The sequence below is a fragment of the Vanacampus margaritifer genome, chromosome 7, assembly GCF_051991255.1.
Source record: "Vanacampus margaritifer isolate UIUO_Vmar chromosome 7, RoL_Vmar_1.0, whole genome shotgun sequence".
In the NCBI taxonomy this organism is placed as follows: domain Eukaryota; kingdom Metazoa; phylum Chordata; class Actinopteri; order Syngnathiformes; family Syngnathidae; genus Vanacampus; species Vanacampus margaritifer.
Genome location: NC_135438.1, coordinates 5,657,659 through 5,671,980, shown reverse-complemented (window position 1 = coordinate 5,671,980; position 14,322 = coordinate 5,657,659). Strand labels below are relative to the sequence as shown.

At 40.1% G+C, this 14,322-nt stretch overlaps 1 protein-coding gene across 1 annotated transcript in view; it reads left to right on the top strand.

The window, feature by feature from the left end:
- The window catches only part of cntln (centlein, centrosomal protein), a 127,407-nt gene that overhangs the window by 39,105 nt on the left and 73,980 nt on the right, over positions 1 to 14,322 (top strand). Inside the window, exons 11-12 of the mRNA XM_077571002.1 lie at positions 1,723 to 1,844; positions 8,133 to 8,249. Coding sequence (XP_077427128.1) covers positions 1,723 to 1,844; positions 8,133 to 8,249 — 239 coding nt within the window. The remainder of the gene's footprint in view (positions 1 to 1,722; positions 1,845 to 8,132; positions 8,250 to 14,322) is intronic.

Genomic DNA, 14,322 nt, shown 5'->3' with positions numbered 1-14,322 from the left:
CCTTAAAACCTTATTAATGGGGTTGTAGCTGTGTTCAGAATTCACTAGTCACATTAAAACCTGTTTAATGGGAGTCAGCAAACACCTGCTACCATTTAAAGTACTACTGATTAATCCCAAACACAAGTTCAGCTGTTCTATCGTGGTTTTGCTGTCATTGAAAACATTAAAAAAAATAATAATAATTTTTAAATAAAATATTTTCTGTCTTCTTCTTTTTTTTTTTTTATCACAAAAACTTGGCATTCGGACCAGGTTGTTTTTGGTATTCGTTGTAGAAAAGCATCCGGCATGGTGGTCCGCCATTTGAGGCCCTCTGGCCTAGATCTCCCGTTAAGCAATGTGCCCTCCATCAAATTGCCGTAAAGTGACCTTGCCTCCAGCGTCTTGCACCCCAGGCCACGTCTTCTAAAGTTGCTCTTTCCGACACAGTGCCTTTCAAATTGGGATCGCCTGGCTGTGCCGTTGACATGTTGACCTTCGCAACAAACGGCGGCGGGCAGGAAAACTAACAACAATCCTCATTGTTTTCACTTTCAAGCAAACAGTGGCTTGTTGCTGTGTAATTATTTTTCAGCTTGAGAACGTCCACCACATGGGCTGCGTATTGATCTGTGGGCAAGGGGCTGTGGCCTGATAACCGAGTCGGGCCGCCCATGGGAAGGAAGTGCTATAAGAAGCCTGGGAATCCATGATGTGGCTAATGCCCTGCCACTTGTTCCATCCTCCTGTGCGTCATCCCCCCCCCCCCCCTTCCTTGGTCACCGCACCGCCAGTTAGTAGCACTGCCCCGACCCTGGACCCTTTCATTAGCGCTTTGTTTTTGAGAGGTTGTGGGCTGCTTGAAGGGGTAGAGGATGTCTTGCAGATGTCCTCTGTGAATAATCCACGCTAGGGAAAATCCATACTTGTCATTGGCAGTCTCTTGTTTGCGCGCGCGTGTGTGTGTGTGCGTGCACTTGCTGTCCGGTGCATGTTTGTGTGGGCTCTCTCTGTTCTCTTTGTCCTTGTTAATAATAACAGGGCTGAGGGCTCGCATTTCCCTCTCTGCAGGGCAGCCGTGTCATATCAGCAGTAAACAAGCTCCTTCCCTTCAGAAAGACAACTCTCCCAAGCCCTGGCCACTCGAGCAGAAACCGACCCCCCCCACCCTCGCCCCCGTGCACCCCTCAAACCCACCACCCTCACACCCTCTTCCTTTCACTTTCCCTTTTGCTGCACTCACTTTCTTCTCCTTCTAATTTCTCTGTTTTCACCAGACGCTGCTCTCTCCTTTCACTCGAAGCCCCCGGTTCGTCCTGTCCGCCGAAAGTGTTTTCTCGCTCGCCCTCACTGTTAAGGTCAGAGCGATGGGGAGGAGGCGGGAAGGGCCTCTCCTGACAAGAAAAATCCATATGTTGTCTTCTCTTACTCCTCCTTTTTAAATCAGGAGTCCGATCTGGCTGTGTTTTAATAGCTGTCAACCGTAGTGCTAACAACGCAACCTACTGTGCGCTCACCAAGTTTTAAGTACTGGGACATCGCCGAAGTCCAACACTGTGGTCCTGGTTGACTTTCAAGTTGGTCTGATTTAAAAACAAAAAAAGTGTTCAAAAACATTTAATTCTTATAACTTGAAGGTTAATTTCCACGGAGTTGACACAAGTTCTCAATTCAATCTCTCTACATGGAATTGATGACAAACAAAGCTTTAACGTCTCATTAAATGTGTGTTTCTTACAGACTGAGGAGAACGAAGAATTGAGAGAGGCTCACAATCGAAGACGTGAACGACTTCTTTTAGTACAGAAGAACTACAAGGCAGTCAAAGAGCAGCTAAAAGCGGTGGAGAAAGCGAATGACACGTGCGTACCTTTTTTATTATTATTATTATTAATTTTTTTAAAATCTTTTATATATATTAAATTACGCATGTCATGACAATCCTTTGTACAGGACCTTGACGATGCTGTACACTGACATAGCAAACAAAGTTCGCACTAAAGCAGGGGTGTCAAACATACGTATGACCGGCAAAAGGGTTTAATCCAGCCCGCGAAACGATTTTGTAAAGTAAAAAAAATAATAATAATTATAATGTCGCACCAACTAATCAGCCGGCCACAATCAAAACATATAAATACGTGATTTCACAAGCAGTCCTCAGATGAGCAATGCAACTTGTACACGAGATCATCCTGAATGTAATTATTTTACACACAACTTAGTTACGGTTTTTGTTTAAAAAAAAAATAAAAAATTTAATCATAGACTGACATAAACGTGTTAAATACGACATAAATTCAATTATTGCCACTGGTAACACAAATTCATATGACAAGGATTAATGTCCTTATAACTTTATTAACTGCGCCACAAAATGCATTGTGGGAACAATATATATGCAAAACAGGTAGATTTAACACGTCTGGAACTCATCAGTTTCATTTGCATTTGTGTATTTTTTTGAAACAATATGATTACAGTTGAGCTCCGTAATTTAGGGCTGGCCCAAAAATAGTAAAAATCTGCGTATAATTGGCGGTAATTATTTTTAAGTTATATACCATTATTTTAACGATCCGGCCCACTTAGTAATATATTTTCCTCCATGCTGCCCCTGAGCTAATATGAGTTTGACACCGCTACACTAGAGGGTGACAAAGGAGTGGAATTTCATTCCAATCATTTCAAAACCTTTTCCAACATAAAGTTGGGAAAAGCCGACTAGAACAGCTGAACTTTATTTGGTGTTAATCGGAGATGCTTTACATGGTGGCAAGTGTGTGCTCACTCCCATTTAAGATGAGTTTGAACATGATTGGTTAATACTGAACATAGCCACACACCCAGTTATGTCAGGGTGTGCACGCTTGTGCAACTACATTATCTCAGTTTATTTTGACTTCCCCTCTGAAATATTTAATACATTTTTATATGGAGTTTTACACTATAGGCCACATTAATGGTGGAAAATGTTTTGGAATGATTTAACTTTCGTAAATTCCGTTGTAAAGCGTCTTTGAGTGTCTAGAAAAGCGTTATATGAATCCGATGTATTATTATTTTATTTTTTATTTTTATTTTATTATTATTATTATAGCATACATACACATACTAACCCCTCCTCTCACATGGCGTTTGACAGGGCCAGAGTTTAGTATTTGAGACAAGGTGTGCACAAATTCCTACCGCTCCCTTAGAAAAGCTTGCCAATTTTAAGCCAACTCAATTTGAGGCGTTTTGTGCCAAGTGCGTACTCCGCCGTCTCTCCTTCCTCGCCGTTCATTAGGATGTGAGAGCCAGAGGCTGGAGGTGTCTACTCCTGCAGGGTGCAAGGTGCGGAGGAAAGAGAGAGGGCCACTTCCTGCTAACTTCAACAGGAAACCACAGGAATCTTTTTTTTTTTAACAAAGTGTCAAAATATCATTAATAAGTGGGTATTGTTATCCCCATTCATTCACTAAGGCTGTTTAAAAATGCATGTACGAGTGCACATGGGTGGCGGCTGAATGGGAGCTTAAGTGCGGCCCCCGTCAGCTGTTTTCTCTCCGGGTTAATTAAAGAAAACAGCGGTGCAACGTGAGCCCGTGAGAAAGTGCGGCAAGCGTGCTGAGCGCCCTGGCTCACGTCAGCTCAGCGCGGTGAGAACAAAAGGCACCGCTTTGGCCACACGTTTTTCACAAGGCCGTTATGTAATTGTATCACGGTAAAAAAAATGGCAAACTATTGAAATGTGGACGTAACCTGGTCTTATACTACACAATTATTGAAGTGCTATTTTTTAAATGTCAACTCAGGTGTGTTTCAGTCATTGCTGTTCCAGTTGAGACACTTACACGGATTGAAAATGACATTTTATGTTGCTTGGGAATGCTAAAGCTAAAAACAATGCTAACAACATAAGATCAAGCTGGTTCATCCACTGCGTACGGAAGCCCAGTGATGGAAAATTACTCAAAATTTGAACTACAAAAGTAAAAAATTAATCTTTGCAGTTTCCAATCATTCCTTGTTCGCACTTACTGTATATACTTTATATACATCTGACTCAAAAATATGTTTGAATCCTTTACACAATCAGGATTTTTCGGTCGATCAATGATGAGCGTAAAAAAACAAAATCGATCACCAATTCGATCAGAAGATAGAGCAAAATATCTATTTAAACAACATTTGTATTTACTCTATGACAATTCAATTTAATTGAAATGCATGGGGGGGGGTAGACATTGAATATAACATATAATGTTAATGCCGATCAATGATGTACTTGAAACTATTTCAATTTACACATCTTATGCCTAGATTTAGGATAATTTGCTTTGTCGCATTGAAGTAGGCCTGGGTGACTCAAACGTTATTCATCAGTGATTTTTCTTTTCTTTTTTCTTTTCTTTTCCTAACTCTTTGACTGCCAAAAACGTTAAATAGCGTTTAGTAAAATCCTATGGAGGAGTGCCAAAGACGTTAAAAGACGTTTTTTTTTTAAAACAGAAGTGAAACTAACCATTTTCTATTGTTGATTACTGAAAAACGGAATAAGGTAGAAACAAACTTTTTTTTCTGATGAAAGATGAGAGTCCAATCTTTCATTTGGTAGTATGTGCGTTTCCATAGTCCAAACACTTATTTTTCTGTGGACCTTGAAAGATCAGTCAAAAATGCTTAAATCAGCTGGCACCCACGGCATCCCTTTTCTGAAAACGTCTGGCAGTCAAAGAGTTAACGGCTTCCATAATTTAATGCTGGCTGTATGTATAGAGGAGCTACTTAACAAAAGCAGAGTCAGCATTGCCACCTTAGCATTTTGGTCGCTATATTTAGAGACTTTTCAAAACACACTCCTAACTATTTTTCAGAAAAAGTATGAAAAACAGACTCATTTTCATTGTTTTCATGAAGTCAGTCCAAGTCAGGGATGCGCAGGTTTTGGAGGTTTCCTCTTCCAACACAAGCTGATTCCAATAAACAGGATCGATATCAGGCTTATGCAGAGCTTGCTGATGAGCTGATCATATACCAGCTGTGTTGGAGAAAGGGAAACATCTATAACGTGCGTTACTCCGGCGCTCGAGGACGGAGTTTGCCCACCCCTGGTCTAAGTGAACATTGAGACACGGTTGCAAAAGAGGTGATTTATCAACATGTAGGAAACTTTTGACCGAACCATCTTGTAATCAAAACAAAGTTGATGATAACGTTAAACTTTAGCTCATCACTGTGAACGTTGTTGTAAAACTACAAAATAGTCAAGTTTTCAAGTGATCCATTCATGTTGCTGAGTGACATCCATCACCAATGAGAGAACCAGTCCGGCCCAACATTGAAGAGCCAACCAATCATAAAGCAGGCATGAAATTTGTTGTCTCATTAGCATGCAGACATTGTGCAGCCCATCAGTCCCGGTGAAGCCTCCCTGCCATTCAACATTACCCACATATTTTTACAAAACAGCATGGTCGAGAGCAGGGAAAAGCCGACTTCCTGTTTATATTAGAGATGGGAAAAAGTTTTTTAATCATACTGGGTGTGATGGTGGGCTGGAGGGGGGGGGGGGGCAAATAAAATTAAAGGTTATTAAAGCATCCGTACTCTGATCAAAGCTGCGCCCATAAACAGATTCCCCCTGAATCAGAGCAATTAGCCGTAGCGGCGTGGAAAAGTTCTCTTCGTTTCCCCCTGCTTAATAATGGAAACTCGGATACCGTAGGGGGGAAGCACTGAGGCCTGAAGACGATAGCTCTCTCATGGCTCAGTGTTCAACAGCTTTTAGGAGCACTCTAAACAAATTAAAATGTATAAAGCTTTACTGTGACTTAATAAAGCATCTTGCGTTTCTTTAGAACGCACCTAAATCTCACATGGAGGGAATTGAAATCACTGTTCAGGTAGTATAGAAGCCAAATTCACTGTGACTATAGAATGAGATTATTTGCTAAGTGGGGGGCATACATGACACGCACTAAATTAAAGGTTCAAGGGATCCAAATTACCTGTATTAAATGAAAACGTTCACCATTCCACAGTAGCCGCCAAGGGCCCTATTTAACTAGCATTAGCATAGCATGGCAGCATTTACATGGCCAATAATGATTGATGTCCACCATCTTGACTTTAAGTGGAATCTTAAACATCCAGTATGATGGAAGAACTTCACAATTGTAAATAACAACAATGGAAAGCTAGCTCTTATTATGAAAAGAAAAATGCACTGAGCTGTCACCAACGTCTTAGAAATGCAATAATGCCATCTAGGGGCAGAAAAATGACATCAACACAAATCAATATCACACTCGTTTTTTACAGTACAGTACATATTTTTGATTTTAACTCAATTTTATTAATTATTATGAAATTACTGTATCAATAACTAAAAGATACAGCCATATTTCTGTGTTTCAAAAAGCCAAAGAAAAAGCTAAACACATGCTGAGAGTGCTTTTGACTTTTCCCGAGCTTGACCTCTTGTGACAAATGCTATGACAATTCAAATTTGGAGGCCCAAGCGTCCACTTTCAGCACTTGTACGGCATCGATTAGGTGGAAATGGGAAAGCCGAGTGCGCGCGTTTGGGGTCGAAGAGTTGCTTGCGAGGGCACAAAAATCCTGTTCTCCTTTCCAATCTGCAAATTCCTCCCTAAAAGCCATTTTAGTTTGCAAATGAAAGGCTAATTGGAATTGAATACTTCGGGCAAAGACTGATTGGGGAACCGCGTGTGTTTGTTTGTGTGTCAGTTCAGTGTTTGAGCCAGCTACTGAAGACAAAACACCAAATGTCATTAAGTATTTATAAGTCAGGTGTACATTTCAAAACCCTTGTTTGCATGTGTGCACGAAAGCCATTATTTACATTTTCAAGGTGCACTGGGAATGCTTTGCTGTGTGGCCGTGCAAGGCAGCGCCCCTGGGCTTTAACAAATACATCGATGGCTACATGATTTGCCACTCAAATGTGAAAGTCAAGGCTGCTCATTTGAATACGGCTAAATCGGGCAGGATAACGAAAACAGAGTGCGGCGAAGGGCCTCGTTTTACCCCCTTGCGAATTGGCCGACGGCGGCAAGGTAATGTGCAATACCAGCCATTATCCCCATAGTGTAATACTCGCTTTTCATATGTATATCTCTGTATTCCATAAGCCTTGCACTATGTATAATACAACAAATTAACTGAGACACTTTGCCATTACACCTACAGGAAGTAAAAAGTAGACGATATGGCACTTCCCCTCTTTTAATAACTGTATAATGGCCTCTGCTCTTCTGGGAAGACTTTATACAAGATTTTGTCCAAAGTTTAAAAGGACCCCGGACTGTAATGGCAAGTACAAGTACGTACAAATAAAGTTTCTACAAAATGTATTAAACTGGAAACGATTTTTGAAAAATGAATCTCATAGATGTTAAAAGCGCTGACATCTTGTGTATTACACTCATTACGTCATTCAAACCCCAAAACGGATAAAACCTTTTTTTAATACTTTGACCTTCACTCCCAAAAACATATTTACATGTTTTTTTGTTTGTTTATTTATGCAAGAGCATACAGAATGCTTTGGTGCAGCCTCTGACATAAAGAGGTGGCTTAATGCAATGGTAGTTATTTGAAAAAATAATAATAAAAAAATAAAGGCCAGCAGGTGGCAGCAGAGTATAAGAGATCAGCCATGGCCATGTTGCAACAAGCTCTTTTTGACAGTGTTTTTACCAGGAATGTGAATAATTATGAAATGTAGCTATATTCTAATGCTAATTGCTGCAAAACTGAAACAGATACAAATATATTTTCGTTTAGTAGGTTCCATGTTTTTATAGCAATAGAACACAATATTCTGTGGGCCTTGCAAAATCAGTCAAAATCCAGTAAAAAAGTTGGGAGCGAAGGGAGTTGCTTCGGTGAAAATGGCTGGGAGTGGTGAAATAATGTGTTAAAATGGCTGGAACTGTTTCTGGAAAAAAAATGGGTTGGACTCCAAATGAGATCTATAGCTATTGGGCCATAATTTTTTAATGCTCCACTGTAATTAATCCCATAGGTCTTCATTAGAATTAAATAAATTGTGGCATATTCAGCACTTTATTTCCCAGGCAGGAACTCAGGGGGGTATCCCATAATTGATTGATTACTTGAAAAGTGTCTATCTACTTAAGGCCACATGGAAGGATGCCGCGCGCCGAGCCCTGGCAGTTAAGACAAGAGAACAGCGATGCCGTGTGGAACGAACTCGCCTACTTCAAAAACCTCACCCGGAAACTCACTCTTGAAAAGTAAGTCACTTTCTAAGTACTTGACACACTTTTCTGTATCTGCACCACCGTGAGGATACTGACACATTTCTTATATATATATATTTTTTTTTTTGATTCACTGTGACCTTCCCAACTTCACAGCATCCCCTCAGTCCGTTACATCATTACCCAACAGCGGGGGTCAGAGTAAAATCATTAGACTCTCCTCATTTGTTAAATTGGCCACCCAAATATTCACACATGAAAGCGCAGCGGATACAAATGGCGTGGTCTCACCAAAAGTGTTTTCACACCTATAGTTCTCTTTATCCGCTACGAATCAGTTGATGAACCTTGGAAAATTATTGAATGTGGTTTTCTTTTTGAACAATTAAAAATGCCATCCAAACCCGAATGCCTCGCAACAAACCACCAGATTGATCTTCAGCTCGATACAGCCACCCAACACAGACAATTGGGTCCAATTTCAACATTTTTCTTCTCTTTCGACCGCAGATGGTAATATCACACGGCTCTAAAATATTACCCTTAGCGGTTATTTTGCGTATTTATTAATTAATTTTTTGGGTAGGGTTTATACCCAAATACTTACCTAATCATGACTTTACTACTGCGTTATCTTCTGTTAGTTGTTATGACAACACGTTCCGGCATGCGTTCATTTGGGTTACATTTCCATTTTCCGCTGTATGAACAGAACTCAGCCATAAACACAAAGTGGAGATCATTTGAAAATGGTTGTCTATTATGAAACCGTTTTTTTTTTTTTGCGCAATTATTACAAGATTGCCATCTTGTACAGTAAACCATTTTGTGAGATTATAAAGTGTGCCATGCAAAATGATTTCACTTCTTCTGAAAATCTGTGTATAACTGAGGCCAATTGTTTTCAATTTATATACCATGATTTTACCTGTGCGGCCCACACGTTATTATATTTTCCTCCATATGGCCCCTGAGCTAATATGAGTTTGACACCCCTACACTAGGCAAATGCAATTAGTTTTTCTTTCTACCTGTTGAAATTCGTCAAACAGTATGGTTTCCACCAGTTAACTCATTTGTTCCCAAAAATATATTTAAAAAAAAAAGTTTTAAATATTGCCATGGTCCCAAAAACGTATGTATACGTTTTTTATGTTTTTCTTTTCTTTTTCTTTTTTTTTAAGTCTAGAGCATACAGAAGGCTTTGATGCAGCCTCTGACCTGAAGAGGTCGCTTAAAGCAATTCTAGTTATTACAAAATAATATTTCTCTCTAATCTTGCTTTTGGTAGACTCCGTGTTTTATAGCAATGGAACACAATATTCTGTGGGCCTTGCAAAATCAGTCAAAATCCAATAAAACAGCCGGGAGCGAAGGGGGTTGCTTCAGTGAAAATGGCTGGAAGTGAATGAGTTAAGTATATCAGTTCACTTAAACAGACCCCGATTTCACGTTAAATGAATTTGTGTGTAAATCGAGATGAGATTATTATTATTTCGGACATTGTATACAAGTTTTTTGTTGTTTTTGGGGCAATGAGATCTTTGTAATGTAAAATATGTGCCTTGTCTGGGGAACGCGGTAGCACTATACTTTCAATATCTGTCTGTCTTCTGAAAATGGTGCATATGCTTCCTGCTCTTGTCTTCATAAACATTTGAAATTCACTTAACTACCATTCTCCTCTTTTTGGTTTTCACCCCTCCTTTGGTGTGTCTGTTTTTGTCTTGTTTGATCTCGAGAAGCCCTTGTAAGTGCAGCACTACCGGTGACCCTTCGTGACGCTCCACACAAAGCTTGGCCTAAAGCCATCGTCTTGGCTCCTCCCGTCTCCGCCGGCCTTCACCTTTCCTCACCTCCTCCATCCTCTCTCCTGCGCCTCTGCGCTTTCTTTCCTCTTCACTTTTCCGCCTCGTCTTTCCCGGTTGGCTCCCCCTGGCCCTCCGCGATGCCGCAGTGTAGGTTGAGGCCAGAATTGTGGTACCCCCTCACGCTTCCCCTCTGCTCACCCCCCTGCCCTGTCCTCCTAATCCCAGCTGAGCTCATTATGATATAGCCCGGCTGCCTCTCTCCAAGCCTGAGCTGTCTGAGTTAATTACAGGCTAGTAGCCCTAGTGCCGCTGATGCTGCCTGTTAAGGGATGTCCGTCCGCCAGCCTGCCTGCCTGGAACTGAGCAGTTCACTGGATGGTCTGGAGAAAAACGGGGGTCAGTGCTTGGAGGGGGCAAACCCGCTGCTACATGCAGGGTCCTTGAAACTGACCTGCGAGGGGAAACCACGAGGGATGACGAGTGCTCGGCCTCTTTTCCTGACGGTGTAGCTTGCCTGTCCTTAGGGCTTAGTGTTGATCCCCTTCATGTGCCCCTGGCCAGCTACACTTTACTTTTCACATCACAGCCTCTCACAGGTCAGCCCAGTTACAACGTCAGGTTACATTTGATCACCAGGAGCTCCTGGTTAGTGGGATGAGACTCTTAATTGTGGTCAAAGTGCACGGTGTCTTTTGTTGGTCATGTCCAAGTACAGTCGGTCCTCAGTGCTGATGTATCTTCCTGATCTGAAAGTAATCACCGAGGACGGGTTTTGATGGACGTTCATGATCAGGATGTTAAGATGAAAACTATCATTGTTATTGTTTTAATTAGGGGTGTCAAAATGAGTGCGTTAATTTAATGTTCCTTTAACGCCACCATTTTTTTTAACACGAGATTAATGACCGCCACTTACTTGCAAAAGCCTCTAATAGCGGAATTCCAATCCACGTCAAAATTTAGCAGTAATAAATTTAATAATAATGCATAGATTTGTGGAGACTGGGGTCAAGTTGTATTTTAAAATTTTAAAGTTGCTTCATGTTGAAGATTAGATAGCTCTTAAAAAGAAAAATGCTGCCACCAATGTCTTACAAATGCAGTTATGCTATCTAGTGGCAGAAAAATGACCTCAACATAGATCAATATCACACTCATTTTTTACAGTACAGTATATCTTTTTAATTTTAACTCGATTATGAATTATTGTGAAATTACTGTATCAGTGACTAAAAGATGCAGCCCTATTTCTATTAGTTTAGCATTTGTTTCCACTTTTATGCTAACAAGAGTTTGAAAACTTAGAAAAAAATATTTGATTGCACATTTAGAACAGATAAAATTAGTTAACTATTGAAGTCATGCAATTAATTACGATTAAAAACTTTAATCGCCTGACACCCCTAATAAATTATGTTACAATTATTTGACATGTCATAAAAGTACATGAGCAATAAAAAAAAAAGTGACAATAGAAAAATATTTTTTGGTACATTTAGAACAGATTAATCACAAGTTAACTATTGAAGTCATGCGATTAACTACGATAATAAAAAAAAAAAAGCCTGACACCCCTCGTTTTAATCTATCTCTGGGGCCTGTTACTAAATGGCCTGGGTCACGCCCCAGTGTCTGAGATCTACCAGACTACAACACGATCCTACTTAGGTACGAATTTGGGTTCTGTCACTGCCATAAGAACAGAGTAAAATTATTAAACACATCTGTCTTTGCAAAAGTTAATCCATCATAAAGCACAAACAGCCCAATTTCCAGGAAGTATAACTCGTGGGGCAAGTCGTCACAGCTTGCTCCTCCGTTGACCGTGTGATGATGATTACGCTTGTGAAGGTTACGCTGTACAAGTGTCGGGCAATAATCTACTAATGGCTAATTACCTCCCGCTAGTTGAGAATTTAGGACCAAATGAAGACCCATTTAAAAGCTTTAAATGCCAGTGGTGTTCATCAGTCCATTCGTCTTTTCGTTTTCGTAGCCTTCTTTGTCGTGGGACTACGCGCAGATGCTCCAGATCACCTCTTCCGCAAACAACGCTTGTAAAAGACCTTCCAGAGGTCCAAAATGACTCTTTGGCTCTGTGAGTACAGCTGGGTTAAGTCCTGCACAGTGGGTCCCTCGCAGTGCTAAGTGAAGGTTAGCTCCTCCTTTAATATTTGCACTGCAATTCAAGGTTGGGTGAGGAGGTGAAAAGTGTGCTTTAATTGACTTTGAGTCTGACCAGCGACTAAATTATGATGCATTTCGACCTCAGAAACTTTTCCCCGCACCCAGGACCATTGTGTGTTTGGACTGTTTCAATGTAATTGATCTACCACTAAAAGATTTCTTTCTCAGTGGATAGTACTAGCGAGTTCTTAAGCCTGGTACACACATGCAGACTCAGATTTTTAATATATTTTTCCGTTTTAAAACTGCGACAATCCCAACAGTACTCGAAACTGAGTCTTGATTAACTTTCAAGAATCGTCAATTGTCATTCTGTTGTTTGCTTTTGTTACCAAGAATTTGTTGAATGACACATAAAATGGCTCTTAACTCATGTGTTCCCAAAAACATATAAATATGTTCTATTTTAAATGAAATGTCCCAAAGACGTATTTATATGTTTTTACATGTTTGTTTTTTTTAAATGCGAGAGCATAAAGAAAATGCTTTGATGCAGCCTCTGAACTGCAGAGAACCTGTGAAGAAATGGTAGTAATTACAAAAACGGCCAACAGGTGGCAGCAGAGTAAAATAAATCAACCAGGGCCATGTTGAAAAAAGTTAATTTACCCACAGTTCTAAACAGATTTGTGAATAATGATGAAACTTAGCTATATTCTAATGTTAATTGCTGCAAAACGGAAACAAGATAGAAATATACTTTTTTTTTTCCTGAAGAAAGAAGTCTTTTGATAGGTTCCATGTTTTTGTAACGATAGAACAGAATATTCTGCGGGCCTTGAAAAATCAGTCAAAATCCAGTAAAACAGCCGGGAGCGATTGGGGTTGCTTCAGTGAAAATGGCTGGTTCATAGTATTTTCTAGTGGTCTAAAAATGTTATATATTTATTTCACGAGAAAACGCATCTATGTTCATACTTGTATCATGCCCTCATCCTGAAAGATTTTTTTTATATACTTGTTTGACATATCAGAATGTCATAACATACCGTGCATTAAAGTGGAAAAATGTTTGATTTCAACATGATCCATTAACAATTTAGGGGCAAAAGGCAATTTTTTTTGTCAAATTGCACAACAACCCTTTCTAATTATTTTTTTTCATTTTTTTTTTTTTCATTGAGATGTCCTCATGGTTGACTGGTAAGAAAGTAAGAGACAGTGTGGTCTTGAAAAACCCGCAGTGGGATCCTTTTATCTGCCTCATTATGCGCTTTTCTCCACTCGGTGTCCGTGCTTGTTAATTGTTGTAAAAGGTTTGTTGGTAAAAAGAGGCAGGGATTATTTAGGCCTCATAAGTAGAGTAAACACATGCAGTGCACCCTCAGACTTAAGATGCTGCACTCAGACAACATCAAAGCATAAATTAGCCAGCGTTTACTGGCGGGAAAAAAAAGCCTTTGAGATGATTTGCACTGCAGCAGCAGCAGTGTGAGATCCTTTACTCGGTGACCATTACAGACATGAACCTCCCCAGTGAGCGACGTTGACTCTAATTAAGTTTAATAAAGTTTACCACCATGTTCCTCATATTTCTGCTCGTTTCATCTTGATTTGCTAAAAGGTAATACAAGTAATGAGTGTCTTTTGCCCCCCCCCCCCCCGGACCCCAGGCAGAGTTGGAGGAGGGACATATTTTGCTCACACAAACAGAATGTTTTATGCATGTTTTTAAATCAGACTACTAAGGATTTTGCCCTTCATTAATTATTTGGGAAATTAATTATATTTTTTTTGGGGGGGGGGGGGGGGGGTTGCTTTGCACTTTGTAATTATACTGCATGTGCATGCTTCAGTGTTGCCATCCGGTTTTAGCGTCTCTCAAAGCAAAAATTAATTACGACATAAATAATGCACTTATTTCAATGAAATCACATTCAGAAATCGAATTCACTCCTTGAAAAGATGCTTGGTTAAATATTGATTTGTTTTAGTTGGACACCTGCAGATATCCTCAACATGCATATGCATTCAAAAAACCGGACCTTCATCATGCTGCAGTCTGATTGGGATGTGCCGCATTAAATTTTTGTCAACACAATAGTGGGGAAGAAGTAAATGCAACCGTCAAGTGTTTAACTTGTCACTGCAAAGCATCTTTGTTACGG